The sequence below is a fragment of the Maniola jurtina genome, chromosome 11 (assembly GCF_905333055.1).
Source record: "Maniola jurtina chromosome 11, ilManJurt1.1, whole genome shotgun sequence".
Taxonomy (NCBI): Eukaryota; Metazoa; Arthropoda; class Insecta; order Lepidoptera; family Nymphalidae; genus Maniola; species Maniola jurtina.
The window spans coordinates 2,136,343-2,162,114 of record NC_060039.1 but is presented as its reverse complement, the minus strand read 5'-3'; the positions used below and the strand labels follow the sequence as shown (position 1 = coordinate 2,162,114).

The window sequence follows — 25,772 nt, the reverse complement described above, 5'->3', positions numbered from 1 at the left end:
CAAACGCGCCCAACTCTGAGAAGAGCCCACAACAAACTCAGCCGGGTATTCTTTTTATATCATCACTTCACAAAATTACTTGAATTATTAGAACTATCAAAGCTGTTAAGCAACTCGTTCCCAAACTATCTTATACTTTTAATTATCCTTTACATTTTAGTAGGATATTTCAATAAGTAGGTACATATAATAACTTTGAACTTGTTGAGAGACTTCTCCAATATGTATTCTGGGAGCTTATTGTAAAAACATGCACAATTTTACTGACAGTTTCGGCAGTCACTACTGTGAATACTGAGTGACGGGTAGCTCACCTTCACTTTGAGCTGGTACGCGCGTTGCTCTATGGTGGGCATGGCGCGCGGCCTCTGCTGCATGGCGGCGAGCGCTCTGCGGCGCGTGGCGGCCGCCGCGGCGCGCTCCTCCGCCGCCGCCACGCACCACGCCGCCGTCACGTTGTGGTACACTGGACACGCGTCCCACGTGAAGTGGCGGGGGGCTTTGCCACCTGTGGTAGTAAACAAATCGCATGCATCCGTAACTGGTAATCATATGACGTCAAATGTACAAAGTGGCAAAGACGCACACCCATTCACACACATAGCGCATACCTATTCACACGAAGACACGCACACTCATTCACACGCAGAACGCACACCCATTCACACACATAGCGCATACCTATTCACACGAAGACACGCACACTCATTCACACGCAGAACGCACACGTATTTACACGTAAACACGCAACCCCCCGTCATATGCTGAACGCACACCCATTCACACGCAGAACGCACACATCCATTCACGAACATACACGCAGACTTGAATGGAATTCTGCGCATGAATGGATTTACGTGTCTACGTGTAAATACGTGTGGGTTCTGCATGTGAACAAGTATGCGTATACGTGAAACGTACACCTATTAATACACCTATTCAGACGCATAACGCAAATCCATTCGCACGCTGAACGCACACCCATTTCAATGTACACACGCAACCTCATCCACATGCAGAATGCACAGCCATTCCCACGTAGACACGTGATACGTAGCACTTGTCTGGTTTTTTTATTACTCACCAAGATGCCCCGTGGAGTCACAGTCTCTAACGGGACACCGTCGCTCCGAGGGCGCGGTGGGCGTCACCGGTAACGCCGGCGATCTAGCGATTGCCGCTCTCGCTTTCGCTAAGCGCTTGTCATCTTTGCTGGAAAGAAAGAAAATACAACTTCAACCATTTAAATTAGCGACACTGGCTGCGACCGCCAATCACGACCAACTCAAAATTACAGTTACAGAAATACAATCGAATTGAATGAACTAGCCCTTACTGGCTTGATAATAAGGTGGCTGTCTCACCTCTGTTCGTTAGTCTTCTCCTCAGCGTCTGTGTGTGTTTTGGACGTTGTGGCCATGCGGGACACTCGTTAACTAAAAGGCTGGAATATCGTCTTTATAGCCCTAATAATAAGGTCGCTGTCTCGCCTCTGTTCCTTTCTCTTCTCATTAGGGGCTGTGTGTGTTTTGGACGCCGTGGCCATGCGTGACAAATTAACTGCCCTGTGATAAAGTCGATATCTCACCTTTGTTCGTTATTCTTCTCCTCCGTGTCGGAGTCGGTGTCTGTGTGTGTTTTGGACGCGGTGGCCATACGGGACACTTGCCCTGAGCGAGAGCGAGTCAACTAGCGAGCTGGAATATCGCGCTTAATGCCTTGATACTAAAGTCGACTTCTCACCTCTGTTCATTATTCTTCTCCTCCGTGTCGGAGTCGGTGTCTGTGTGTGTTTTGGATGCGGTGGCCATACGGGACACTTGGCCTGAGCAAGAGCGAGTCAACTAGCGAGCTGGAATATCGCTCTTAATGCCTTGATACTAAAGTCGACGTCTCACCTCTGTTCATTATTCTTCTCCTCCGTATCGGAGTCGGTGTCTGTGTGTGTTTTGGACGCGGTGGCCATGCGGGACACTCGCGCGGAGCGGGAGCGAGTCAGTTTTCTCGGCATCGACCCTGTTAGTGAATCACCAGATTCACCACTCTTGCCTGTTGTTTCTTGCTAGAAATAAGAATATTTACTATTTTTCGTTACATGTGATGTTTTATACACACTAATATTACAAAGGGGTAAAGTATGTAAGTTTGGCTGTGAGCGGTAATCTCTAAAACTACTCATCTGATTTAAAAAAAATTCTTTCACTGATAGAATGTTACATTATCCCCAATTGCTATAGTTTACAAATTATATAATATGTATACTGTATAGTAGTATACATAACTTAACCCTATAGTATGCAAACAGTTGCAATTTAAATGTTAGTACCTATTAGAACTGCAAACCAATTGCAATGCAGAACCTTTGCAATAATCCTAATAATCTTTTCTAAAACACCCAGCACTTTATACTTTATTTGTCAGAAATTAAGATGAATTTTCCATAGCCGTTATGTTGGTGACGCAACCTTGAAGTTTTTAACACAAAACTCCCAAAGCACCCAAAGCGCCTAAAGAAATTTTCCCTGCAAAATGTCACTAACCTTACTACTAGAATTTGATGGAGGTTTCGTCTTCCCCGTTTTCAATCCTTCCTTCTTGACGGATTCATTGTCACTCTCCGACGACACAGATTCGATTGAAGATTGACTAGATGTACACGAGGACGCACTTTTGTCTTCAACCACCTTTTAACACAAGAAATAAAAATTCGTCAAGTGCAAGTCAGACGAAGGGCCATACTGTTTATTTATTTATTTATTTATTTAAACAACTTTATTGTATGTTACGCAGGCGAAGCCAGCGGCTGATACATAGTGAGCCAGCGCAACATGCATTCTCATTCCCACGTACGAATACGACCCGTATAGCTGACGCGGCGTAATACCAGAACCCGCGCGATGTGGGAATCGTAATATCAAGTTAGAATATTCTCATCCTTAGAGATAAGCACTAGTTTTTAGTCTTTTCATTTAAATGTAACTTTGAATATAATTATTATAAGGATATTATCGCCGACTAGTTTTCTTCCATCCACCTCCTGCGAGCCTAAACATTACTGGCGCAGTAACGGGGTAGGATAAGCTGTACCTGTAGCTGTATCGGACAACTGTGACGGAGAACAACTTATCCTGAGAACCTACCATTCGGAGGCCGCAGTGTAGTGGAGAATCTAAACTTCGATTCGTGGAAAGAAATAGATCGGCGATGCGGTAAGTACTTGAATCGTTCAAGTTCCTTTTACCTATCCTTTTCCGACTAACAAGAAAAGAGGTATTGTGTTTAATTTTTTTATTGATTTTTTTTAATCGTACGTTTATTGTATCCTCATTTATATATATCGTCCTTATTCCTAAAATTTTATAATCTAGGTTTATACAAAATCTATAGACCTATTTAATATAATTTTACGTGAACTTTAGGGAAGTAATTTTTTTATTGAGTGCTTTTAATAAAAGTTTTTTGAGTGTATTTTTTGTGTGTGTTAGTTTAATTTTTATTCGTCAAGATTTTTCATCCAAGGTCAGGACGTAGTTTCGTAGGGTCAGTTAATAGGTCAAGAGCCGTAGACGAATCTAGGAACTTAGAAGACATGGCATCAAACGATTTAGATACTATCTATAAATCTATTAGATTTTTACCCGAATTTGACGGAAATCCTCATGTGTTAACACGGTTTATAAATTTGTGTGACCAATTAGTGATTGCCCATTTTGACATTAGTCCGGGACATGAGTTGCAAAATTCGGCATTAATTAGTGGAATATTAAATAAAGTGACAGGTTCCGCGGCTAGGTTAATTAATGCAAACGGTATCCCAGATAGTTGGAATGGCATATGAAATGCCCTTATTAATAATTTCGCAGACCATCGCGATGAGACCGCTTTATACAATGATTTGTCTCTACAGACACAAGGCTCTAGCACCCCGCAAGAATTTTACGAAAAGTGCCAAAACCTGTTTAGCACAATTATGACCTACATTTCTCTACATGAATCCGTACCTACCACAATAGAGGCTAAACGGCAACTTTACCAAAAGTTAACCCTGCAGTGTTATTTACGTGGTCTAAAAGACCCACTAGGCTCAAGGATACGGTGCATGCGGCCAGTGTCAATGGAAAAAGCCCTCGAATTTGTACAAGAGGAACTTAACACCCTATATATATACAACAGCGAAATGAAGGCGGGTTTTCTCGGGAAAATTTTGGACATAAATTTTCCGTGTCAAATTACACAGGTCCTTCAAGGTCACAAGGTTTCGCTATGCCTGGGCCATCTTGGCAGCAGCCTATACATTTTAGACCACCTCAGAGTCAGCAACCTATGCATTTTAGACCTGGTTGGAAACCTAACCCTCAAATGCATCCGCGTGGTCCTAGTCGTACCCAATTAATGTTTCGCGCTCCTCCACCGAATTATAACCCGAAGAGCAACGTTTTCAAATTACCAAATCGACACCAATCGCCTAACAATTCTAATTTCCCACGTCCCATGAGCGGTGTGAGTCATTTCACCCCTAGACATTTACCACCATCGGGACATGATTGGCGTAAATTTGGTAATCCACCACCAACTAACTATATGAAATCACGCGACGTCAATTTTAATGAACTTAACTATGACTATGATTATGATTATGACTATGACTACGATTATGACTATGACAATTACGAACAATTTACGGATGAATGCTATAATTACTATGAGGAAAGCTCCTCGAATGTTGAACCAAGTCCAATAATAGAAGAAGTTGATCAGAAACAGGAAGTCAGATCTAAGAAAGAAAATTTTCAGATAGTCAGCGAATCCGAAAAACCAAGATAGATGTTAATTTTTATGTCCAGCGGCAACTTGGTTATGTACAGATTAGTAATCCACCTCTCAGATTTCTTATCGATACCGGGGCGAATCAATCTTTTATCAGTCCTGAAGCAGTACAAATGTATTTTAGTAATATGCCACTTAACTATGAACCCTTTGAAGTAACCAACGTGCACGCAACAACTAAAAATGACTATTCCATTACATTACCTTGGTTTTCCGAATTTAACGAAGATGGTGATATTACTTTTTACGTATATCATTTTCACGAATACTTTGACGGTCTTTTAGGCCTAGATTTACTTGAAAAATTGGAGTCCACTATTAATCTTAAAGACAGAAAATTAGTAACGCGTAACGCTGAGATTCCAATAAAAATGTATGATTCGCGTAACGTTAATTTGTTCGAAGACATTATTCCTGCTCATTCTTCAAAGCTATTTGCATTGCCTATTAATTCGCAGGACGGTGATGTCTTGATTCCATCTCAAACTATATGCAACTGTATTATTTCCGATTGTATAACACGCGTTAAAAATAAGAAAGGATATGTTGAAATTACTAATGATTCCCCGAATGATATATTTTTATTTATTTTTATTTGTACCAGAAAGTTGTAACAATATAAATAAAAGGAAAGAAAAAGTGGACAGGGAAGCACTTATCTCTATAAGAGATCTCTACCAGTGACCCTTGGCAGTGCGAGAGGTTGTAAATGGAGTAGAATAGGTTTAATAAATAGTTAGGTTTAATAATAGTTTTAATATAGTTTTTTCCATAGACAAACCCATATCAGCAGTACTTTATAATTTTGAATGTGAGCAAACCAATGTTTCTTCGAATCGTGCTAAAGAAGTTTTTTCTCGTCTTTGCATTGGACATTTAAATCCAGAAGAAGCAGCTAATTTGAAAGCACTGTGTGCAAAGTATGCCGACGTGTTCTATCTTGAAGGTGAACCTTTAACGTTCAATAATAAGATTAAACATAAAATTAAGACCAGCGATGAAATTCCTGTACATACAAAAAGTTACAGATATCCGTATGTCCACCGACAAGAAATCAGAGATCAGATCAGTAAAATGCTTGAACAAAATATTATAAGACCTTCTGACTCCGCCTGGAGCTCTCCTATTTGGGTGGTTCCCAAAAAGGCAGATGCTTCTGGTCGTCGTAAATGGCGTCTTGTCGTGGACTTCAGAAAAGTAAACGATAAAACGATTGATGATAAGTACCCTATTCCCAACATCACCGATGTTCTAGACAAATTAGGGAAGTGTCATTACTTCACTACCCTAGATTTAGCTAGTGGCTTTTACCAGGTTGAAATGGACCCCGCTGATATTCACAAGACTGCATTTAATGTAGAGAATGGGCACTATGAGTTTTTAAGGATGCCCATGGGGTTGAAAAATGCTCCATCGACTTTTCAGCGAGTCATGGATAATGTTCTCAAAGATCTACAGAACAAAGTTTGTCTAGTATATCTTGATGACATAATTTGCTTTAGCACAAGTCTTCAAGAGCATATAGTTAATTTGGAAAAGATATTTCAGAGATTGCGTGAGTCAAACTTCAAGATACAGATGGATAAGTCTGAATTCTTGAAGCTGGAAACCGAATTTTTAGGTCACATAATTTCTAAAGATGGTGTAAAACCAAACCCCAATAAAATAGCAGCCATAAATAAATCCGCATTACCAAAGACTACGACACAGATCAAACGTTTTCTCGGATTGCTAGGATATTACAGAAAATTCATCCCTGATTTTGCACGTCTAACAAAGCCCCTTACTCAATGCCTGAAGAAAAATTCTAAAATAATAATCGATGATGAATACATAAGGTGTTTCGAGCACTGTAAGCAACTGCTTACCAATGATCCCATTTTACAGTATTCGGATTTTACTAAAGAATTTTTGCTAACAACGGGCTTTACCTTTTTGGACGTAAATTTAAAATTATTACAGATCATAAGCCCCTGCAGTGGGTAATGAGTCTTAAGGAACCTAATTCGAGACTTACAAGATGGCGTTTAAAACTCAGCGAGTTCGATTTTACGGTGTTGTATAAGCAAGGAAAGTCTAATACCAACGCGGACGCGTTATCGCGCATTGAAGTTCATGTGGAAGAGCTAAGTTCGGTTGCTGTGAATCTATCGGACGGAGCTCCCTCTTTAGATGACTCTGGAACTCTCTCAGCTCCGGAGGCTGAAGATGGTTCTAGAACAGCAACTGTCCATACTGATGACGAAAGCCCCATCTTGGAAATCCCGATTACAGAACATCCGTTGAATAAATTTACTAGGCAAATCGTTTTTAACGTTGTAGGTGATATTAAAACCAAACCAGTCACTACAAACCCCTTTGAAAACCATAAGCGTACGACTGTTCAATTATCTGAATCAAATTTAGAAATAGATGTCATCAATGCTATTAAAGAATTTGTTCAACCTAAAATTAAAACTGGTTTATTAATCAATCCACCATTGGCTATGTATAAGATAATTCCAATAATACAGAAAACCTTTAAAAATTCGTCAATGATACTCAATTTAGCTAAAACAGAAGTAGAAAATGTTCGAGAATATTTAAGGCAGCAACAAATTATAGATAAGTACCATGATGGCAAGACAAACCACCGCGGTATCAATGAATGCTTTCTTGCTTTATCTCGAAAATTTTACTGGCCAAAAATGCGAGAGCATATTTCAAAATTTATCAACGACTGTGAAGTATGCGGACAGGCTAAGTATGACCGTAATCCAATCCGACTAGTTTTCTTCCATCCACCTCCTGCGAGCCTAAACATTACTTGTACAAAAATACAAAGACAATAATAAATGATACACTTATACAAATACAAAGGGTGACCTTATCACTAAAGTGATCTCTCCCAGGTAACCCGTATGTTCGAACCTACAGAACTAAAGACTGTATATACTGTTGTACAAGAAATAACACTTTTGATTTTCATAGCGGCCATTCTGGAAAAATTTTGGCTCTCTATCTATTTACGGTTCAAGAGATACAGTTCTCTGTCAGACAAACAGACGTACGGACGCACATCGAACAACTCTAAAAATTAAATAGATACAATCTGGTATGCCAATGCCAAGCCTATGTCAGCTTGCATGTTCTTTCTATATTATTACTTTTGATATTTTTGGTACAAACTACATAAATTAATAAGATATGTACCTTTTTCGGAGGTGGTCCATTTGACCTACTGGCTCTTCTCTTAACATTGTCCTTGGAGTTTGAGTTGGAGTCATCATTTTGTATGGGAGTTGGCGGCGAGGGTGACAGCGTATCTTTTTCGTCGCTGGACTTTCTTGTACTCTTTTTGCTATTACGAGGTGAGCCTTTTGGGCTTGTTTTTGAACCTATAAATAAATATACGGATCGTTACCTTTAAAAAATTGAAACTATTATAGACAGAGGAACTTATTCTAATCAGACAATAGATCAATAGCTCAACCGGTAAAGGAGTGGACTGAAAACCGAAAGGTCGACGGTTCAAACCCCGCCCGTTGCACTATTGTCGTACCTACTCCTAGCACAAGCCTGACGCTTAGTTGGAGAGGAAAGGGGAATATTAGTCATTTAACATAGGTAATATTCTTTTTCAAAAAAAAAAAAAAAAAGACAGGCCTCACTTGGTTGTGAACGAAGAAATATATGTATCTCTTATCGCTTATGAGAAAGAGCGAGTTAGGAGTTTACACAATAGAAACGAGGCGTCTCTTATTAAATTTCAGGCTGGAGCACTGTGCAAGCTGAATTGTACTTTATTGCATCATAGCAAGAGTCGCTATTTATTTAAAAGTCTTTGTGATGTGATCCTTCTTAACCAGTAAGGTACTATTAAGTATTTTGTGGCCTAACTATGGCATCGATTTTGAAGAGAAAAATTACAATTCATTTAAAAATTCAAAAAACCTCATACTTAGAAAATCTTTAACTTAATTCCACACCCATGAATTCACCGAAATGATAGGTATATAGATTGATAAAGCTTACACACCTTTACTTTCTTTGCTTTCTGACTCACTTTCAGAACTATTATCAGGTGAAAATATACTCTTCTTTTTTGATGTATTTGAGGCATCTGTTTTGGAACTTTTTGGTATAGTTTTGGATATTGCTTTCGATTTGGCACCGGTAGTTACTCTGGGAGCCATTGATTTGCCTTTTGCAAGCACTGATGCAGCATTTTTAGGTTTCGTGGAACGCCGCCTTGGGGGAATTGGTTTGGGCGTGGCTGGTTTGGGTGGTTCGTCGTCGCTTGAAGATATCACTTTGGGTTTTGATGCTCTGTAACAAAAAAAACAGTTGCATGAGGATTGCATCAAACAGGCTATGGCCTAAAGCTTTCTCATTTTGAGAACAGTCCTGTGTTCAGTAGTGGGTTGGTCATGATGATGGTTAGCTGATACCGGCAACTTCATTTCTGTGTGTTTAGATTTTTAAAAATCCTGTGGGGTTTCTTTGATTTTCCAGGATATAAATTAGCCTATGCCATTCTCCAAGTCTTTAACAATATTCTCATGTAAAATTAATAATTCATTGCTTTGTTTCGGCGTGATTGACGGACAAACAAAAACACCTATAAAAATACTCTTTCACCATGCCATACAATGATATAATGATATAATTGCATTGATGGAAAGTGAAAATTGGGTCAAGGAACTGCGCGTGTTTGAGGAACTTTGGTGGCGCGTCGGAGTTGGAGGACTCAGAGTCTTAGCTGCTGGATGCGGAGCCGGAACTGGTGGAGGAAGTCGCACTACTACTGGAGTTCAACATACAGCTGGAGCTGCTGTTACTTACTTCTTTTCTTCCACTGGCGCGGGTTTGGGGGACTTCGGTGGTGCGTCGGAGTTGGAGGACTCAGAGTCTGAGCTGCTGGAGGCAGAGCCAGAGCTGGTGGAAGAGGTCGCGCTACTGCTGGAATCCGACGTCGAACCCGAGCTGCTATCTGTGCTACTGTTACTCACCTGGAAGACATGATTACCAGATTATTGAGAAAAGGCCATGCATTTCCAAATCCATGGTGGTGGACATATTTTTAGGGTTTCATACACCATAAGTGCTAACAGGATCCTATTACTAAGCTTTCGCTGTCTGTCTGTCCTTCTGTTTATCAGTGAGCTAAATCTTATGAACTATAATAGGTATAGAGCAGAAATTTTCACAGAATGGGTATTTCTAGTGCCGCTATAACAAATAATAACAATTTCAAAATAGCCATCATGAAAATCAAAAAGTTATCAAGTGTTATTTCTTATACAATGGTATGTAACTTTTCCTGTGCAAGTCGAACTTACACTTGAACAATTTTTCCTAGTCAATAAGTTTATTTTTGAAGATGTTTCAGGGCATTGATCACAAAATTGCTGTTTTTTTTAAATGCCATATTGTTAAACTGTTTTCCTTTAGTTTACAATAAATAAAGTTTATGGAGATCATATCCTGAGGTAGTTTGGGGTGCTGATTTGGAAAATGATGTCCATTTCTAAATCATAAATAACTGACATTTTTAAGAAATAAGTATGGGTGTTGTTTTCAAAGTTTTTCAGGGCACTGATTATGAAAATAATATCTATTTAGAAATCCAGATGGGTAATATAAGTATTTTTTAATGATTTTATTTTCACTTACTTAAGTATTTTTTTAAATTGAAAGTACCTAATCTATGTTGAGTGTTATTGCTGAGAGTTTTGGGGTGATGATTACAAATATGACAGCATTTTCAAATCCAAGATGTAATTTTTCCCTTAATTCAACAAAATAAGTTACAGTTCCTGTATTGCAATGTCTAGACACAACACAACTTTTTGTTTTTCCAAGAAAAATAGTAAACAACACTTCTTTATAGTCTCCATAATCCTATTATAATTCTCTAATTGCCTGTAAAAGTTTCGGCAAAATTAGTCCAGGCAAACTTTTTTTTTTAATTTATTTTACGGCCGTGGCCAGCCGTATTGAAGCTGTAGGAGTCAAGACAAATAGAGAAAATCTTTCACCGTCAAAGCCAGAATGTGTCAGTAACTTTTAGTTAAACAAAAACTTAGGACTTAGTTACATACTTAGTTGTCATATATGAATGTGATTCTGATTAGTAATATTCTCTTCAAAATCATTTGATAATGAAGGATTTCAACAATAAATTGGGCCCTAGTGTTTGGAAAGCTTGTTACTATGTTGGAATTCTAAGATAATATTAATAAAACCGCGGTTGAATACTAAATATCTATTTAGATTTTAGTGATGTAAAATTTGGTTTGCTGTATTGAGAAATTCTTTTTAAAACACCTAAGGAAATGCTAATTTAGAAATACTTACATCGAGATTTGTCATATTGGCCTAGAGACGAAACTGACCGAGAAACCTCATTAACACTTTTGGTAATAGTTAATTTAAACAAAAGCATATAACTTCAGCACAACTTTAGTACATGCTCGTGTTAATATTTACATTATTTCCACAATAACTAAATTATTTACAAAACACAATCCTCAAACATCTTGAGCCAAATTTGACATTTTTCACATTTTTTGCGAATTACATTTCTATTTTTTGAATATTGGTCTTTTGTCTTTGACCCTAAAGTTCCGGCTACACGCTCCGATACATCCTAATCTATGCACGCTCCGTATTACCTGACAGCTGACCTGCACAAAGCAGTTTGCACCAAAGAGAATATAATCACTACGTTTGCGCAGTTAAGCTGCGTACAGACCGGCCCAACGAACGCCCTACGATGGATATTTATCGTTCGCTAGCGTTGGCTTCCGCACGCTCGTTGGAGTTCGCTAATACGTCCAAATACATTTAGTGCTCGAACGAACGTTCGTTGGCACTTGATTCCGGTTCTTTTCTCTTTCATTCGCAATTTAATCATGGACGACGACGACATCATTATAATTGCTAGTTTTATATACTAACACGATATATAGCAAGAACAAGAAAAAATAAACGATAAGAAATATCCAAGTAATTATCAAATTGGACGTCTACACGCTACGCACTCTTGCTTCAACTGAGCGTTCGTTCGTTGGCCTTCGGCGACCGTCCAAACAGAGTTCGATCAAATGGCTCGATTTCTTTGATGTTACCGCCACGCTTCGGATCGCCGGCACACGCCAACGAGCGATCGTTGGCATTCGCTAAGCCGTCCAGATTGCAGCAACGAAGGTCAACGAAACCCGTTCGTTGGCATTCGTTTGGCCGGTCTGTACGCAGCATTAAGGTAGAGCACGGGTCTGCCCGCGAAATTCAATTTGGTTTTTCCGTTTTCGCAATTTGTAAACTAATGAGTACAACAAAGTAGGCTTAGTTGTGTCATTCTAATAGCGCCAATGGCAGTATCATCTCCACTGGCTTATATGTGTCCAGTTTAAGAAATTAGTCAGAATATCGACTATTTTGTGAGTAACTCACGTCAAACTCATTATTTTGACTAAAATTGCCTGTGCAGTTTTAACTACACAGGCAAGACGGAGCGTGTAGCTGGAACGTAATTACTGGTCTGTGATAATTGCAGACCAACCACAAATCCACTTTGATCACAGATAACTTTGACCTTTTGAAGTGTCAGTGTCGAAAATACAGACTCAAAAAGTGGTGGCTATTAATGCCATCGTGGTGCCATTTCTTGTAAAGGCACAGAGTAGGTACTTTGTAAATTAGGTAATTATTTAGGGCAGTGAGTGATGAATAGTGATACTCTTTGAAACTGTGTTTTTGTTGTTTACATGTTACAAAAATGTTGTTGTTTAGGATGATTTAATTTTAATAAAACGCGTAATAAGTGTTTGGCCATAATTTCTACTTTCTTTGCGTTCATCCAAGATGTCCAGCAGTTCGGTGGAAGATATACCAGAGCAATGTAGGGTAAGTTCACATCTACCTACAACACTTTTCCTTGTTTTAGTTTTAGTATATTTCTATGACCTTCAAAGACACACAAATGAAATAATCTCGTGAATTTACCATCCTCCAGCCTTGGTTTCGCAGAAATTGCGTCACATTCCACTGTTGTTATTTTTGTTTGCAAAACAGCAAAACAATGAAAGGTGTATGTTGAGTACATACCTACTAAGTATAAAATGCAAATATTTACAACTGTTACTAATTTTAGAAGATTGTTATCTTACATTATATAGCGTGTAGTTAGGTATGTACATATTTTTATTTCACTTTATGAATAATGCTGCTGCTATGTATGTGCTGCTTCATTATTCTGACAACTACCTCGCTGGTCTAGTGGTTAGCTTGTTTGACTGCGGATGATGAGGTCCTGGGTTCGATTCCCAGGTCGGGCCAAAAAAATCATTTGCCAAAAAGTAGTTTTTAGTTTTTCTGTTAAGAAATTCTCAGTAAGTACTAGTCTGGAGTTAGGCAGTTGGCATTGCTTTATCCCCATACCCAAAATGACCGACCTAAATGTATCCCTTTCACAATGTGAAAAAAGATGGCACACCTTAAGACCTCTGAATTAAGTTTAAATATTGTGTTTATACACAATATGTAAGCTAAATTGAGTAGATACAAATGAATTTGGATCATACACAGACATCAATGGAATAGATTGGCCTGTGTCAGTGCCTGTAAAATAATACTTACTGCAAAATATTAAACAATACTCTCGCACGAATTTTAAATGAAAATACTTCCAAATAGAGACAACAAGCCTGGTTTAAAAGTGTATCGGTGTATCTATAGGATGTGCATCCATTTCTGTGTTATAAAGCAGACTACGATTGGAGGACTTAGGGAACCACTCTTTGTTGGAAGTTGGAACATGTTGTTACTCATGAAACACCATAATATCTAGAAGAACATTTATATATAACTGAGACAATAAGTCTGTATTACCTCCAATGCTGCCCCACATAGCAAAATAAAATAATAAAATCTTTTTCAGGACTTATTTACACAAGATGGAGTCCTCCTCAAGGGTTCCATGGGTCGTGCCATCACTGACCTCAACTCCATTGGCATGCTCTGCATTGTCCAAAATGGAGACTCCTCAAAATGCATTGAATGGAGACCAAACGATCTCATCACTATTGACTCAGACACACAGGATCAAGAGTGGGCGGTCGTTAACACAATTGGTAATTATAACAATTTACAGATGACATTAGGTAATAAGAACTCTCACTTTGATTTTTTTTAGGGTTCTATACCTCAAAAGGAAAAAAGGAACACTTATAGGATCACTTTGTTGTCTGTCTACCTAGAATCATGAAATTTGGCAGACAGGTAGGTGAGTAGGTCATACAGCACAAGTAAAGGAATATATCTAAAAAAAGTATGGTTACATCACAAAAAAAGCGTTTATGAACAAACAATAAATAATAAGTATAATTAGTATTTTCAATTTTCAAAGTATGATAACTATACCAATTAGGGTATCATATTATCATGAAAGGGTTTATTTACCTGTACATTCTAAAACAGTTTTTATTTACTTTTAATTTTTTATGTATAATAGTTTTAAATTTATCATGTAAAATGCTTGGATGAATAAATACTCGTAAAATGTCAAAAAATATCTAAGTACGGAACCGTCGATGCGCGAGTTTGATTCACACTTGGCGGTTTTTTTAATGTTGGAGTTTTAGACCTCAGCCATAGACGAGCGATTTTGACACTTGTATCTTCATGTAGGTCGCCGCCAAAGAACCCTCAGCGGCCACATGACGTCCGACTACGCGGCCGCTCGAGCGCGCATCATCAGAATACCGCTCGACGAGCTAAAAACCTTCAAATGCTCGCGTAACAACCAACAGGTAACATGACTATGCAAGGTGTTAGCAGTCTCTATAGAGCAAAATTATCTCAGAAAACAACATGTCGCAATGTAAAAGAAGTGATTTTGTGAAAAGAATAACCTGGCCGAGTTTGTAGTGGGCTCTTCTCAAACTTGGGCGCGTTTGGAACCCTTGTAGCTTTAGTTTTAAGTTAACGTAATTAATTATCACATTGTTTGCTAATCAGAAAGTGTACAATAGCCCCAATTTGAATTAATCACTGACTTAGAAATATCCAGGATATAATCAGTACAGTAGCCTGCAAAAAATATTGTAGATCAACAAAGAAGTCGATAGCGGTTTCGTAGAGCGTTGTCTCTGGCAAAACAACACATAGGAATGAGTGACAGAGAGAACACTCTACAAAGCCAAAAGCTTTTTCTAAAGGTCAATCCATACTTAATATTATAAATGCGAAAGTATGTTTGTCTGTCTGTCTGCTACCTTTTCACGGCCCAACAGTTTAACCGATTCTGACGGAATTTGGTTCCCGGAAAAGCAGAGTTCCTACGCGATTTTTAAATAAACCTAAATCCACGCGGACGGAGTCGCGGGCATCATCTAGCTTACATCCCGGGGACGGTATGTCCGTCCCCGGGATGTAAGCTAGATGATAAGCTAACTCTGTACCTTTCATCAAAATCGGTTCGGCGGTTGAGCCGTGAAAACGTAGCAGACAGACAGACAGACAGACACACTTTCGCATTTATAATAAATATATGAATTAGTACCTATGGATTAGTTTTGTGACCATGATTGTTAATGTTGGCTAAAAATTAACATTTTTGATTTTGAATATTGACTTAACAGATGCAGTTCTCCACAAAACCGGGAGTATGGCACAATACCTTCTACTTCCAACACGGAAACGCCGAAATTTTCGTCGCCAACTTAAAGAACCACGTCAAAACTGCCAAGACCAGGCACGACAGAAACACATATGTTGTCGTGGAACCTAATATAGAATCCCAGGTCCTGAATAGATCGTTTGCTGAGCTGGATATATTTACGGAGAATACCACAGACGTAGTGTGGAACTTTGTGTCTAATTTCAAGCAAAGGCCTTATGCTACCACTATGGAGGCATTCTCCAAACTCAATGATATTGGTAAGGAGATGAACCGTTTATATCTCTGAAAGTAGTGGTATCCTTCTCACAATGATTCTCAAGACAAAGGATAGCAGTACTTTTAGAACTCTTAATTTAGTCTTATTTTACAAAAATATGTGTATTGGGGAGCCAGGGATACACATTCAACTTATGTTTTGCGTCATCATTCTTCATACGCATTGCTAAGGTTTGGAATACTCTTCCGCGAACTATGTTTCCTACCAATTATTATACAATCCAGGTATCTTTAAAACAAGAGTGAATAGGCATCTTCTGGAAAAACGCGTCCCATCTTAGGCCTCATCACTTTCCATCAGGTGTGATTGTGGTATAGTACACCTGCCTACAGTAGTGAATAAAAAAAAACAAGGTAATCAGTAAGAGCACGAGCGCAGTGAGCGCAAAATGGTACCCATCGAAGCATGCATTTTACCTTGTGACGTCATGAATGCATAGTCCTACTCAAAATAGTCATTCAATTTCTAGTTTACTACGGCAACGAGGCCGTGAACGGCAAACGTGACGTGACGGAAGAGGTCGCGGACCTGTTGACGAAGAGTATGAGCGCACTGGAAGACGCCACCTCCGTCACCCGCAGTGATGAGTATGAGGTTATCAATGTCAAGCCCACCCTGCCGCCTCGGCCCTGCATACCCAGGTGTGTTACATACTAATTTAACATAAAAAAAAAACTATGATATGATGAGCTTTTACTATAACAAAGTTTCAAGTGATTTTACATGCTTATTAACATTCCTAATTAATGTCGTTCCATCAGATCCTGTTTTTATACATCGATGGTTTTTAGCCATTTGCAAAACATTTAAAACTCAGGTGCACCAAATAATTTTTAAATATTATTTTGAAATTTCCTTGAGTATTGGGTGCACCAGATTCCTTCAGTTGGTATGACTGCCGGATAAGTCTTCCTCGTGGATGCTTGCCTTCTACGATCACTTCTCAACGCTTTCATAAATTACAAGATGTATATTGCAGGGGTACTCCACTGAGCACAGAGAAGTGGGAGGGACTGCACGACACTGAGGGAAGAATTACCGAGGTTGAGGGAGTCAAACAACTCATTTTCAGAGGAGTAAGTTTTTTTTTAAAATTGCGTGATAGACTTGCGCAAACGGCATAATGCTTAAAAAACTTTTTATTTATTTTATGCATAATAGTTTTTGATTTATCGTGCAAAATGTGGGAAAAAATACCCGAGTACGGAACCCTCGGTGCGCGAGTCTGATTCGCACTTGGCCGGTTTTGTTTATAAATCCTTTGGGGGACTGATTTTCCAGGTCAAAAGTATCCATAAATCCTATGTCCAGATGTAAGAAGCTATCTCTGTGCCAAATGACAAAATCTGTCCGGTGGTTGAGCCATAAAAAGGTTACAGACAGATGTAGTTCCACATTAATAAGTTTGGATTTATTCTACGTTCTCAGGGTGTGGCACATTCAATACGCCACTCGGTGTGGAAGTACCTTCTAGACTACTACCCCTGGAGAATGACGCACGCAGAACTGAAGGTTCTCCAAAAGAAGAGGACAGAGGAATATTTCTCCATGAAACTGCAGTGGCGATCCATGACCGAAGGCCAAGAAGCCAGGTTCTCGGAGTATAGAGACAGGTATGTATGTAACATGAACACTCTTCTTTTTTTTTTCGGAGATGGTGGAAAATCTCTAGCTCCCTAAGTAAAGTTCGAGTTATGTGAGATTTCTACTCATTATAGTATCCCCTATAGGCCATTTTTTTTTAAAATATTTATTATGCCAATGGCATTGGGCCCATTGCTGAAAATCGGAGGAAATAATATTCTGATATCATGCGCATTTCCAAGTTTTTGTGAAGCTTCAATCTAAATATTATATAAATGGAAAAGCTAATTGACTAACTGACTGACTGACTGATCTATCAACGCACACCTCAACATACTGGACCTATCCGGCTGAAATTTCGCATGCAGATAGCTATTATGCCGTAAACATCGCTAAGACAGGATTTTTAAAAATTCAATCCTTAAGGGGGTGAAATAGGGGTTTGCAATTTGTGTTATCCATGCGAATGAATACCAGGTATAAGCTAGTTTTTCGTATGGCTTGATGCTTAATAGAATCATGCTTCATAGAAAGCAATGAAATAGCTAATATTTGAAAATGTCAATTATTTTTGTCTTGAAGGTATTTAAGTTACACATGGCTAGTAATGGACACTGGAAAGATATTCCACACTATTGCGGTTTGAGTCCGCAAATTTTTTTATGGCCCATGAACCTATTTTCCGAATTCCAGGAAGAGCTTGGTAGAGAAAGACGTGAACAGAACGGACAGGACGCACCCCTTCTTCGCGGGGGACAACAACCCCAATCTTCAGGTGCTGCAGGACATCCTGCTGACGTACGTGATGTACAACTTCGACCTGGGCTACGTGCAGGGCATGAGCGACATCCTGGCGCCGCTGCTGCTTCTGCTGGGTAGCGAGGTGGACAGCTTCTGGTGCTTCGTTGGGTTCATGGACAAGATTGTGAGTTATCTCCATTTTTTACTGAGTAACCGCCATATTCTGTTTGCCCCCTAATTTTTCAAGAGTATTCTCATTGTTCGAAGCTAACATTCTTCATTTTCAGATTTTTCCTAAAGGTTGCCTGTTATTTCAAAACTAACTGTTTCGATTCTGTGTTTAAAAAAGTTGGTTAGGACAACATCACATTGAATGTTATCTTGATAGATAATAATTGAAATATTTGTCTATCAAGATAACTAAGTTAAAATGCACGATTTCAAAGATGCCCAATTAATCCCAGAAATGTCTACAATACAAAACAGGCAGAAATTTCTAGATATGCACTTTGTAGTTCCTACCAAACTAATGTAATACTCCGTTATCTCTTTACAATCAGATAAATTTTTGTCTCGTAAGACGGTGGTTAATTTGATCTGTAAACTTCGAAGTCATGAAGACATGACATAATTTCTTCTTTCTGTGTTGTGTTCCTTTACATGTGTTTTTTGTGTGCAATAAAGTGTTCTATCTATCTATCTATCTAATCATTGACCACACTAATTTCTCACAAGACTTTGAATCAAAATCTCAATGATTATTTTCCAGGCGTCAAACTTCGACATGGACCAAGCCGGCATGAAACAGCAATTGCTGAACTTGCAGCAACTCCTCGCATTTGCAAGTCCCGAGGTTGCGCGACACTTGGCAGCCAAGGACTCAGAGAATATGTACTTTTGCTTCCGATGGCTGCTGGTCTGGTTCAAGCGAGAGTTTTCCCACACGGATATCATGAGGTAAGTTACTCTTCGATAGAAATTATGAATTACAATAGTATGGATTAGAGGAGAGTGGTTCCTCCATGATGTTCCAACTTTGACCCGAGTTCCAATTTTTAGGGTTCCGTACTCAAAAGAAAAAAGGCACCCTTATAGAATCACTTTGCTGTCTGTCCGTCTGTCTAACCAAGAAAACCTATACGTTACTTCCTGTTGACTTTCATTCTGCAGACTGTCATTAACTTGCAGTTTTCTACATAAAAGTGTTAGGTGTATCTTTTCCGTTGGTACGAAACCCTTTATGTGCGAGTCCGACTCGCACTTGACTGGTTTTTTTTACTAGCTTTATCTTTGACTCTGATATCATCTCAAGCTTGGACCACTTTCTGTTGACCTACTCAGTACTGATGATAACATTTTATATGATTAACATGAAGCAGTTGGTGCAATCTGGATTGTATCCTTACTAAAAAAACTCCTCAATGGTTGACAGCACTGACCTAAAAATTTGCGTATATATGATAGCTAAACAGGATTTTCGCTAAGAACACTGGTAGGTTGTCTTCTTGTGAGGGAATTCCTCAACCGTCAGAATCTTTGTTAGGACACTTTGGATATAAGTTTATTTAGACATCTTAGCATGATTTTCATCATGAGCAGCTAGCTGTCTCTTTACGAGTATTATGCATGTTGATGTTATCAGGATTGTCTTCTCATTAGGGAACTCCTCAACGGTCAACAGCAAAGACACGTAACTTCCTGAAAATTCTGTATAGCTATCAGAATTAAACGAAAATGGCAATAATTATGATAGCTAAACAGGATTTTCAGGATGACTTGATAACACAGGTAGAGTTGTTTGGTCTCTTTACGAAGAAACTCCTCAACGGTCATTAACTCTCTGTTACCAAACTTTGTACATATAAGCGTGGGCGCTTATTATGCCTCGATTGCGGCAGAACGACAGCTGTCACGATCGCAATCACTTCTGATTGGTTGACGCTCGCTCACTATTGGCTGCAATGCATTGTTGCAACGAGAATACCATAAATTCAGCCAATCACAATAATTGCGATTGTAATAGGTAATAATTGATGCAGGTTTCCTAGAGATATGATGCCGATAAAGGAATTTGTTACAGGTTATGGGAAGTGCTGTGGACGGGTCTACCCTGCGCTAACTTTCATTTGCTGGTCTGTGTCGCCATACTGGATGCAGAGAAAGATGTGCTCATTCAGAAGGACTATGGCTTCACTGAAATACTGAAGGTACTTATATATTTTTATACTTACACAAGATGTTATTTTAGGAGCCTCCCAAAATATTTAGACCTTTAACTATATTCATGCAGAAAATCACCTCGATCCGTTGTTGTGTGCTCGAAGAACGAAATTAATAGTTAACAAATGCGAAACTGTTTTTTAATTTACTCTAGTTCCGTTATAAGAAGAAAAGTAAAAACAACATGAGCGTAGCGAGCGCAATTTTTTTATTAATCCCCCTTTTATTCTGATTCCAGCACGTAAACGACCTATCAATGTGCCTCGACGTCGACCGAATACTAAGCACGGCTGAAGGCATTTACCACCAAATCATATCAGCACCTCACTTAACAGACCAGATCCGAGTCATCCTCGGCATCCCCACCGTGGCCGCTAAGCCCGAGCCGGAGACGGACTCCGAGCCCGAGGCCGAGCCGGAGACCAGCGCTGCCAACGGTAATGTGACCTACAACCCGGACATGGAGGAAGTTATGTATCAGATAGGCTTAGATATGAACTTCTGAGGCACGTTATTCTATTGTACTGTTGTAGATGTAATTATTGTAGTGCTTGTGCTAAAAGAAGTTTTTCTAGCGCGCTCCCCAGCGCACCTCATACAAACGTAGTTTGGTTTTCATTAACCAATGAAATTTTGTAACTATTGTCTATGGCCAAATATCTGTCTGTGGTTTGATAGATTTCTGTAAAAATTGTAGTTTCAAATTTGCGTGGTCTCTCAAAGATTTGTAATTATTGAGCCCATGTAATTTTAAAACAACGCATTTTTAGGGCTCCGTATCCCACGGGTTCCAACGGGGCCCTATTACTAAGCCTCGTTGTTCATCCGCCTATCTGTCAGCGGAATGTATCTCATGAACTGTAAACGAAGAGTGAGTAAAGAGTTGTAATTTTCACAGATTGTGTGTATCTTCAAATTTGAAAAAAAAGTGTACATTATAGTGTTATAATTATCTTCTACGGAACCCCTTCATGTGCAATTCCGACTCGCACTTGACCGGTTTTTATAGAAATCTGGAAAACCACAGATACAGATATTAATTTCTAGAGCGTGTCCACAAAGTTTAATTGGGTTTGGTTGTTTAATTTAATATAAAAATGAAACAAACTAGGGTTTTTGGATCGCACTATGAATAAACTTTTCTTAAAGTAAAACGTTTAACTAAACAAAGCATTCTTATTGTAAACACAACAGTCTTATTGTAAAATAATGATGCCATATTCAAATGTCGGGAAGAACTGTTAACCCAGAAAACGTCAATCTGCATTGTTTAGTTAAAAATTCAACTATAATTGCATTTTGTAATAAAAATATTATTAATGGCTATGGTATGAACTATCAAACTATTGGTGGAGTTGACCACACAACTAATTGCTAGTGCTAATATTGCATGACGTAGTAGTGTACAGTACTACCACTTTTATGTTACGCTAATGTACCTGCGCAGAAGTCTAATTTTTGAATGGCGCGAAAATATCGTGGCCAATCAAAGCGCACAATCATCCGCTATTGGTTGTGTAATTATGAGTGGGATAGCATGAGTCTCGGTTTTTCTTGTGTTTGAAGTCAACATCAAGGAATAAAGTCTGTATTTCATTGGTGTATATTCGGTTTTAGTCGACGTTAGGTTGCGCAGAAGCGCAAACGAATATTGTCAATGCGACTTATAAAAATGGTAGTAGGTACTGTAATAATTGTATGGTTCGCGACAGATCGAGATGACACTCGGAGTATGAGGCTATCCCGCACCGGGGTTGTGCGGGGCGTCCCCACCCCGATTGCCATCCCGACCTGTCGCGTACTATTTATTTATAACGTAGGAAGGTTGGTTGCACAAGACTTTGTATATTTTTTAATTTTTTGACAATTTTGAATTTTGAATTTTTTAAGCTTTTTTGCGGATTTCCATAAAATACATAATTCCACTGTTGGCTAGAAGCAGGCGTCAGGTGCGAACCCAGAGGACGCAGGTTCGAACCCTGTCGGTCCCGCAATTTTTGATATGTTCAAAAAAATATTTAGAAATTCTCTTAAAATGTAGGTAAGAACACTATCATAAAAAATATAAGAACATCAGAATCGACGCCATCGTCTAAATTGAACACCCTCATTTTGAAAAGTTTTTAGAAACCTAGTGCCTCTTATTAATCGACTTCGAAAAAAGGCGGAGGTTCTCAATTCGTCGGAATCTTTTTTTTCCTTAAAAGTTTGTTCTTCTATTGCAGGTTACTCTCGAATATAACGGCCTACAAATTTCCATAGTGACGAAAACCGTATGGGCGCTGTTGGCGTAGTTACGAATTGTGTACAAATTAAGGCCCCTGTTCCACGCGACGCGTGATGGCAGTGGTTCCTAGGAGTAATACAAGGAACAGATTGCTTATACCTTATCCACGGAAAGAAGTTAATGTAGGACTCTCTGTTACGTAATATCAAACAAATGATAGAGACGAAAATCTCTGTGGATGGTAACCATTTTGAATCACCAACCACCGAAGAAGAGTTGCCGCGATGCTTGCCGTTGCCATCATGCGTCGCTGCCTTCGCGTATTTTCAAAAGGCGTAAAAATGGCTTTAAAATATGTTATCGTGAAACTAACCGACTTTGATTGTTTTTTCCTTTTTCGTTAGTAGATAGTTCAGTAGTAAATAGTTTATTTAAAACTGGCCTGAAAACCGAATTGTAAAGACCTATCCAGAATAGACCAACGCTATTGTAATCCCTACTCGATCAAATTAATATGTTCAAATGCTTACTTCTAATACAAACATTGTGTTTATAAGAGCGATTATGCACTCATCCGATCCGAGTCTGTGAAAATACGGATATAAAAAAAAAACTTGGATATTGCTTACGCACTAATCCGTACTCTGATCCAAATCCAAGCTATCCAGTGGATATCTTTGACATTTTATGTGCGTCATAAGTCCGATTTCGACGAATCCGTGGCACATCTCTCCGTCATCCGTGACAATTTTTCACGGACTCGGATTAGATGAGTGCGTAATCGCTCTGATAATACGAGAATATTAGGGTGCGATGCCATTAAAGTGGACATGTATTTTCGATCAATCAGATTATCTAGAGATGACGTGCTAAAATTATCAAGTCATTTAACAATAACTTGATTGGTCGAAAGTACGTTTTCGCTCCACTCCGCTTCAAAGGAAACGCATCCTATTGGAAAGTAAACGTTCAAAGAAGAATGTTCCACACTGTACCCAGTTAGCGCCAACTAGGTTGTTCTTATATGGTTATAAGCAAATATTTGTTTGATTCTGTGACTGAAAGTTTCAATGTAGATGTATCAGTAAAATTAATTAAAGTAAGTATGTTAAAATAACAAATCTCCTTTTCGAAGTCGGGTTGAAATTAAAAATCGGAAAGAATACAAATATAGACTGGAAGGAAAGAGTGATAATTTTCTATTTTTATAAAAAGCACACTATAATAGGAAAATTAACAATTATTTAAAATGCTAAATCTAGTTAGTATATTAATAAAATTAATGTTATACGAACCCATTAACACTAAGTTAAGGTCACTAATTAATAAAATGTGGCACAGATATATTTTATCCTAATACTAACTATTTTCTATATTTTGTTTTCTAAGTTTTGCACTATACACATTAAGGCTTGTAGGTTATTTATTTTAGAGGTATTAAAATGGTTTTTTCAAGAATTTAATAACCTGACTTATCTCTAAATAATACTGTATATTTTTTTTTGTTTATACTCTCCCCACCTTGTTGATATTATAATAAAATTATTGCTTCAAAAAATAATCAATTATTGAATTAACCTTAAGCCATGACTATTGCCAAATAATCATCTATGTACAGCGTCTATAAATGGATGTACCTTTTGTTTTAAAATATTGCTAGTTGTTGTTGAAAAAAGGTATTATTGCAGCTATTAACATTGTAAATAATTATTTCTAGACGAGAAAGATTGTTTCCTATATTTTGTGATAGTATTTTGGAAAATTATTATGTACCATTTTGTAATTATCTATTAATCTTCACGTCATTCAAAAACGTTGTAAAAGACCGACCGTTTTAGCATGCTAAAAAGTGGGGTTTCTATCGAAAATTACAGTTATAAAAACATAGACACTATAATTTTTTTTTTTAAATAAATTACGTAAATAAGTTTAATTTTCTAAAAAATCTAAGGCGATTAAATATTGGGTGTTAATAAGATAACAAAGTGGAACATAACGGTTGATTATTATAGCAATATCAGAAATTAAATAAATAAAATAAGAAATTCGAGGCTATTATGTAGGTATTAATATTTGGATAAATACTAACATTTAAATTGTAGATATGGAAGAAAACTGCAATAATATACCTATACATTTCAATTTTTTTAATAAAAGAAAAGTGAAAAAGTAGATCATTTTAATGATATTGTTGCCATAATGAATAAATACAGTATTGTTTGTTATTTTATTATTACAGAATTTTGTTGGTTAATTTTTTTTAAATAAGAAATCAGCACATTCTTTCTCTATTGTTCACAAGCTATTTAAATTCTATTGTTATTAATATAAGGTTTCAAATTATTATTATTGTATCTTGTTTAACTTTTGTACATTTGGTTATGCAAGTTTAATAAAGATTTTTAGTGTATCTGTGCCGTTTTATTTAATCCAGCTATAGATACATTCTACACATCGATGTATATGGATAGGCCCTTCGAAGATAAAAAAACGCGCTCAACAAGTCAATAGAATTTGCAAAAGTCTATTGACTTTGTCAATGACGATGACGTATGATTCAAGCGTATTTTTGCGGACAGAATTGTATGGGAAAGGCTAATCCATATACATCGATGATTCTACAGCTTTGCCTACTCAATTTATGTAGTCCAGTGATTACATAACAAGTAGTACAATGTGAAGTTGCAAGATTAAATACACAAGGCCGGCTGAGATCTGGAATGTGCAGAGTGCCTTGTGTTCAGATTAGACTACTTATTTTGCGCGCACTTTGTCGCCGCTGGCCGCTCCACTTTTACACTAATTTTTAGCCGAGTTTCTCGCTGGTTCTTCTCGGTAGAAGAGGCATTCCGAACCAGTGGTAGATGCTCTTAGTCTTGACGATTCAAAAGTACTTGTAAAAGTCTAATTGAATAAAAATAATTTAAATTTAGGTGACGTGATTCTACTTTAATCACCCAAGTGAACAAAGTGGAACATACCCTTTTAAGTATACCAATTTCAACGGTACAGTGGACGCCGGTAACCCGACAAACGTTTTGCGGACATTGTCGAACTATGGATCTGTCCGATTATAGAGTACTGTCTAAGACCCCCTATAGTCCGAATTTTTTACAAAAGAGTACCTTGTAATCCAAAAAATTACAGATCCAATGATAAGATTTTATATGTTATACTCAGAAGTCTTGTACATAAATCATACTTCATTATGATAGACATGTCGGATTACA

At 38.1% G+C, this 25,772-nt stretch overlaps 2 protein-coding genes and 1 long non-coding RNA gene across 6 annotated transcripts in view; 2 read left to right on the top strand and 1 right to left on the bottom strand.

The window, feature by feature from the left end:
- Positions 1 to 11,423, bottom strand: part of LOC123869775 (histone acetyltransferase KAT7) — a 37,566-nt gene extending 26,143 nt beyond the window's left edge. Inside the window, exons 1-8 of the mRNA XM_045912791.1 lie at positions 11,167 to 11,423; positions 9,652 to 9,818; positions 8,846 to 9,135; positions 8,020 to 8,204; positions 2,541 to 2,684; positions 1,899 to 2,062; positions 1,085 to 1,212; positions 315 to 508 (exon numbers count right to left, since the gene is read on the bottom strand). Of these exons, the coding sequence (XP_045768747.1) occupies positions 315 to 508; positions 1,085 to 1,212; positions 1,899 to 2,062; positions 2,541 to 2,684; positions 8,020 to 8,204; positions 8,846 to 9,135; positions 9,652 to 9,818; positions 11,167 to 11,181 (1,287 nt within the window). The 5' untranslated portion in view covers positions 11,182 to 11,423. The remainder of the gene's footprint in view (positions 1 to 314; positions 509 to 1,084; positions 1,213 to 1,898; positions 2,063 to 2,540; positions 2,685 to 8,019; positions 8,205 to 8,845; positions 9,136 to 9,651; positions 9,819 to 11,166) is intronic.
- On the top strand, positions 166 to 24,952 carry LOC123869781. The gene is made up of 3 exons (XR_006796958.1): positions 166 to 176; positions 2,210 to 2,212; positions 23,647 to 24,952. It is a non-coding gene; the product is annotated as an uncharacterized LOC123869781 (long non-coding RNA).
- LOC123869776 (TBC1 domain family member 15) lies at positions 12,471 to 24,952 on the top strand. Of its 4 annotated transcripts, none has more exons than XM_045912793.1 (12): positions 12,471 to 12,717; positions 13,751 to 13,943; positions 14,500 to 14,621; positions 15,453 to 15,750; positions 16,240 to 16,411; positions 16,750 to 16,846; positions 17,199 to 17,383; positions 18,048 to 18,279; positions 18,865 to 19,052; positions 20,176 to 20,302; positions 20,554 to 20,784; positions 22,541 to 24,952. In XM_045912793.1, the coding sequence occupies exons 1-12, from the start codon at positions 12,676 to 12,678 to the stop codon at positions 22,607 to 22,609; spliced, it is 1,956 nt and encodes a 651-aa protein (XP_045768749.1). In that variant the 5' UTR covers positions 12,471 to 12,675; the 3' UTR covers positions 22,610 to 24,952. The 4 variants fall into 4 exon arrangements, with proteins under 4 accessions (XP_045768749.1, XP_045768751.1, XP_045768748.1 ...); XM_045912795.1 differs by having other exon boundaries at positions 16,225 to 16,411; positions 20,554 to 20,752; XM_045912792.1 differs by having other exon boundaries at positions 16,225 to 16,411.
- Positions 24,953 to 25,772: the final 820 nt, after the last annotated feature.